The sequence below is a fragment of the Poromitra crassiceps genome, assembly GCF_964638095.1.
Source record: "Poromitra crassiceps genome assembly, chromosome: 17".
Classification (NCBI taxonomy): Eukaryota; Metazoa; Chordata; class Actinopteri; order Beryciformes; family Melamphaidae; genus Poromitra; species Poromitra crassiceps.
This window is the reverse complement of record NC_139635.1, coordinates 38,945,719-38,951,718: the sequence shown is the minus strand read 5'-3', so window position 1 is coordinate 38,951,718 and position 6,000 is coordinate 38,945,719. Positions and strand designations below refer to the sequence as shown.

Genomic DNA, 6,000 nt, shown 5'->3' with positions numbered 1-6,000 from the left:
TGTACTGTAAGCAGGATTTAAAAGTTGTCAATGTGAAGCTAATCTTAACAATTCAGCTATAGTTTTTTGGCTAGTCTAATCTACAACAATGCTATTTTATAGTTATTTTATCTGAAAAGTAACTAGTAATATAGTTGTGAAATAAATGTAATGGAGTAAAAAGTACAATATTTCCCTGCTTGCTCTCACTCACACGCACGCACGCACGCACGCACGCACGCACACACACACACACACACACACACACACACACACACACACACACACACACACACACACACACACACACACACACACACACACACACACACACACACACACACACACACACACACACACACACACACAGAGTGGTTTTTATGTGAGGATTCCACTCGGACATCACCTCACCATGCCTGGTTTTTATGACAGTGAGCCCACACATGCAGAGTGGAAGCACAGGCTTTCCCTTTACACACAGCAAGTTCAAAAACATGTGGAGAGAGACTGATCCCCTCACACTGTCAACCAGTCATTTACATATAACATGTGGAGAGAGACTGATACCCTCACACTGTCAACCAGTCATTTACATATAACATGTGGAGAGAGACTGATACCCTCACACTGTCAACTAGTCATTTACATATAACATGTGGAGAGAGACTGATACCCTCACACTGTCAACCAGTCATTTACATATAACATGTGGAGAGAGACTGATCCCCTCACACTGTCAACCAGTCATTTACATATAACATGTGGAGAGAGACTGATACCCTCACACTGTCAACCAGTCATTTACATATAACATGTGGAGAGAGACTGATACCCTCACACTGTCAACTAGTCATTTACATATAACATGTGGAGAGAGACTGATACCCTCACACTGTCAACCAGTCATTTACATATAACATGTGGAGAGAGACTGATCCCCTCACACTGTCAACTAGTCATTTACATATAACATGTGGAGAGAGACTGATCCCCTCACACTGTCAACCAGTCATTTACATATAACATGTGGAGAGAGACTGATACCCTCACACTGTCAACCAGTCATTTACATATAACATGTGGAGAGAGACTGATACCCTCACACTGTCAACCAGTCATTTACATATAACATGTGGAGAGAGACTGATACCCTCACACTGTCAACTAGTCATTTACATATAACATGTGGAGAGAGACTGATACCCTCACACTGTCAACCAGTCATTTACATATAACATGTGGAGAGAGACTGATACCCTCACACTGTCAACCAGTCATTTACATATAACATGTGGAGAGAGACTGATACCCTCACACTGTCAACCAGTCATTTACATATAACATGTGGAGAGAGACTGATACCCTCACACTGTCAACCAGTCATTTACATATAACATGTGGAGAGAGACTGATACCCTCACACTGTCAACTAGTCATTTACATATAACATGTGGAGAGAGACTGATACCCTCACACTGTCAACCAGTCATTTACATATAACATGTGGAGAGAGACTGATACCCTCACACTGTCAACCAGTCATTTACATATAACATGTAGAGAGAGACTGATCCCCTCACACTGTCAACCAGTCATTTACATATAACATGTGGAGAGAGACTGATCCCCTCACACTGTCAACCAGTCATTTACATATAACATGTGGAGAGAGACTGATCCCCTCACACTGTCAACCAGTTATTTACATATAAAACATGTGGAGAGAGACTGATACCCTCACACTGTCAACCAGTCATTTACATATAACATGTGGAGAGAGACTGATCCCCTCACACTGTCAACCAGTTATTTACATATAACATGTGGAGAGAGACTGATCCCCTCACACTGTCAACCAGTCATTTACATATAACATGTGGAGAGAGACTGATACCCTCACACTGTCAACTAGTCATTTACATATAACATGTGGAGAGAGACTGATCCCCTCACACTGTCAACTAGTCATTTACATATAACATGTGGAGAGAGACTGATCCCCTCACACTGTCAACCAGTTATTTACATATAAAACATGTGGAGAGAGACTGATACCCTCACACTGTCAACCAGTCATTTACATATAACATGTGGAGAGAGACTGATCCCCTCACACTGTCAACCAGTTATTTACATATAAAACATGTGGAGAGAGACTGATACCCTCACACTGTCAACCAGTCATTTACATATAACATGTGGAGAGAGACTGATCCCCTCACACTGTCAACTAGTCATTTACATATAACATGTGGAGAGAGACTGATCCCCTCACACTGTCAACTAGTCATTTACATATAACATGTGGAGAGAGACTGATCCCCTCACACTGTCAACTAGTCATTTACATATAACATGTGGAGAGAGACTGATCCCCTCACACTGTCAACTAGTCATTTACATATAACATGTGGAGAGAGACTGATACCCTCACACTGTCAACCAGTCATTTACATATAACATGTGGAGAGAGACTGATACCCTCACACTGTCAACCAGTCATTTACATATAACATGTGGAGAGAGACTGATACCCTCACACTGTCAACTAGTCATTTACATATAACATGTGGAGAGAGACTGATCCCCTCACACTGTCAACTAGTCATTTACATATAACATGTGGAGAGAGACTGATACCCTCACACTGTCAACCAGTCATTTACATATAACATGTGGAGAGAGACTGATACCCTCACACTGTCAACCAGTCATTTACATATAACATGTGGAGAGAGACTGATACCCTCACACTGTCAACCAGTCATTTACATATAACATGTGGAGAGAGACTGATACCCTCACACTGTCAACCAGTCATTTACATATAACATGTGGAGAGAGACTGATACCCTCACACTGTCAACCAGTCATTTACATATAACATGTGGAGAGAGACTGATACCCTCACACTGTCAACCAGTCATTTACATATAACATGTGGAGAGAGACTGATACCCTCACACTGTCAACTAGTCATTTACATATAACATGTGGAGAGAGACTGATCCCCTCACACTGTCAACCAGTCATTTACATATAACATGTGGAGAGAGACTGATACCCTCACACTGTCAACCAGTCATTTACATATAACATGTGGAGAGAGACTGATACCCTCACACTGTCAACCAGTCATTTATATATAACATGTGGAGAGAGACTGATACCCTCACACTGTCAACCAGTCATTTACATATAACATGTGGAGAGAGACTGATACCCTCACACTGTCAACTAGTCATTTACATATAACATGTGGAGAGAGACTGATCCCCTCACACTGTCAACCAGTCATTTACATATAACATGTGGAGAGAGACTGATACCCTCACACTGTCAACCAGTCATTTACATATAACATGTGGAGAGAGACTGATACCCTCACACTGTCAACTAGTCATTTACATATAACATGTGGAGAGAGACTGATACCCTCACACTGTCAACTAGTCATTTACATATAATTGGCCAAGTAATCAGCCATGCTACTAGGTAAGGTTGAATGACGTAACTGATTTGATCTGGTAACTCGGAGCAGCTTGACTTCATCCTAGTATTTATGAAACCACTTTTGGATTTTTTTCAGCATTATCATATGAATATGAGAACATTATGAGGGAACAATGTTTGCATTGACAAAGCTAGGGTTTTGTAGAAGATTACTGGTTGTTTCTCCCTCAAGTGCTTACAATGCGTATTGATGATATAGGTAACTGTCAATATGAAAGAACATACAACATAAAATACTATCCAATAATGCACCATTAGGGAATGGGTTAGTTCTAAAGGCTACAGTATCCTCAGCCCATATTAGATGAGCACATGGCTTTAATAGTGAAGATGTCAGCTCTTACATGTATGTGGTGTCTGGCTCCAGACAGCGGGCGATCATGCTGATAGAGGAGGTGAGGAGGTCGGGGATGTCCCCTAACATCACGCATGGAGACTTGGCCCCGGACAAGATGTCGTCCACAAAGCTCAGCAGGGTTTCTGTGCATGGGAAGACGAGACAAGAAAATCCCATTAAAAAGTCATAATTCACACAAGAATTCTGTTCCAAAAATGTTTTTTTTTGTCTGTGTTTCTTCAAACAAACAAAAAACTCCGCTAGTGACTAGGAGTCACTTTTTTCAATCGGAAATAGGCTACTTTAAAATTAAAACTCAAAAAGTGATTTACCTAACCTACCGTAGGGGGCAGCTTCGCTTGTTCGCATTGACGCCAATGTGGAAGTACAAAAAAACTGTGGTTCCTGAAATGGCCACTTGAGGCTGGCTCCAAAAGGGAGTCGTTCCCCATTCACCCCCATGTTAAAATGTCTGACTTTACTTTACAGCATAAATAAACATGTTTACAGCCTGGGGAGGAAGGAAAAACAAAAAACAAAAATGCTTTTGGTCTCTTTCACCTTTCATGACAACTGTGTGGGGGGTGAATTTCTATATAACTCACCTATTCAGAATAAAAAAAAATTGTTTTGGGTGTGATTGACAGGTCGCCTCTCCAGTGATCGCGCAGCTCACTGATCACGGACCAATAGCAGGAGGGGGCTGCTGCTCTGGGAAACCCCCTCTTGTCCAAATAGGGCTACAAATACATCATTTATGGCTCCAAATAAACAATATGGCAGCGGCCAAAATGCCAATCTTGAGGCTTCAAAACCAATGGGTGATGTCACACTCACTCCATCCATCTCTTTATACAGTCTATGGTCCTAACATAAAATTTTGTTTCATAACAGTTATATGTATATGACTGAACCAATCTGACATTATAAGCAACAGTTATGTATATGACTAAACCAATCTGACATTATAAGCATTATAAATTGGGTTTTCACCAGACATATAGAGTACAATAATCCCACCAGAATGTGCTGTTGGCCCTCTGATGGATGGACACACTGTACTAAACCTACTGTATGTGTATGAAAACAAAGTCCAGAGTTGAGATGCAGTTCACAGTCTTGTGAGCACGTCCACAAACTGTTTTGGACAGTTCCAGTGCTGATGCCAAAGTGTGAATTGTGAAGTGTGAACAGTCATTTTTGATGTAAGTGGGATTTCTTACATTTTTCCACTAAATCCCTTGATAAGGCCAGCACTGTAACTACTCCACACCAGACAACTGAACTGTAGCTACTCCACACCAGACAACTGAACTGTAACTATACTCCACACCAGACAACTGAACCGTAGCTACTCCACACCAGACAACTGAACTGTAGCTACTCCACACCTGACAACTGAACTGTAGCTACTCCACACCAGACAACTGAACTGTAACTACTCCACACCAGACAACTGAACTGTAGCTACTCCACACCAGACAACTGAACTGTAACTACTCCACACCAGACAACTGAACTGTAACTATACTCCACACCAGACAACTGAACTGTAGCTACTCCACACCAGACAACTGAACTGTAACTATACTCCACACCAGACAACTGAACTGTAACTACTCCACACCAGACAACTGAACTGTAACTACTCCACACCAGACAACTGAACTGTAGCTACTCCACACCAGACAACTGAACTGTAACTATACTCCACACCAGACAACTGAACTGTAGCTACTCCACACCAGACAACTGAACTGTAACTACTCCACACCAGACAACTGAACTGTAGCTACTCCACACCAGACAACTGAACTGTAACTACTCCACACCAGACAACTGAACTGTAGCTACTCCACACCAGACAACTGAACTGTAACTACTCCACACCAGACAACTGAACTGTAACTACTCCACACCAGACAACTGAACTGTAACTACTCCACACCAGACAACTGAACTGTAACTACTCCACACCAGACAACTGAACTGTAGCTACTCCACACCAGACAACTGAACTGTAGCTACTCCACACCAGACAACTGAACTGTAGCTACTCCACACCAGACAACTGAACTGTAGCTACTCCACACCAGACAACTGAACCGTAGCTACTCCACACCAGACAACTGAACTGTAGCTACTCCACACCTGACAACTGAACTGTAGCT

At 42.0% G+C, this 6,000-nt stretch overlaps 1 protein-coding gene across 1 annotated transcript in view; it reads right to left on the bottom strand.

Annotated features, from left to right (window-relative positions):
- astn1 (astrotactin 1) overlaps window positions 1–6,000 on the bottom strand; it is a gene marked incomplete at both ends in the record, with an annotated part of 525,801 nt that overhangs the window by 23,125 nt on the left and 496,676 nt on the right. Inside the window, one exon of the mRNA XM_083653323.1 lies at window positions 3,837–3,972. Within this exon, the coding sequence (XP_083509449.1) occupies window positions 3,837–3,972 (136 nt within the window). The remainder of the gene's footprint in view (window positions 1–3,836; window positions 3,973–6,000) is intronic.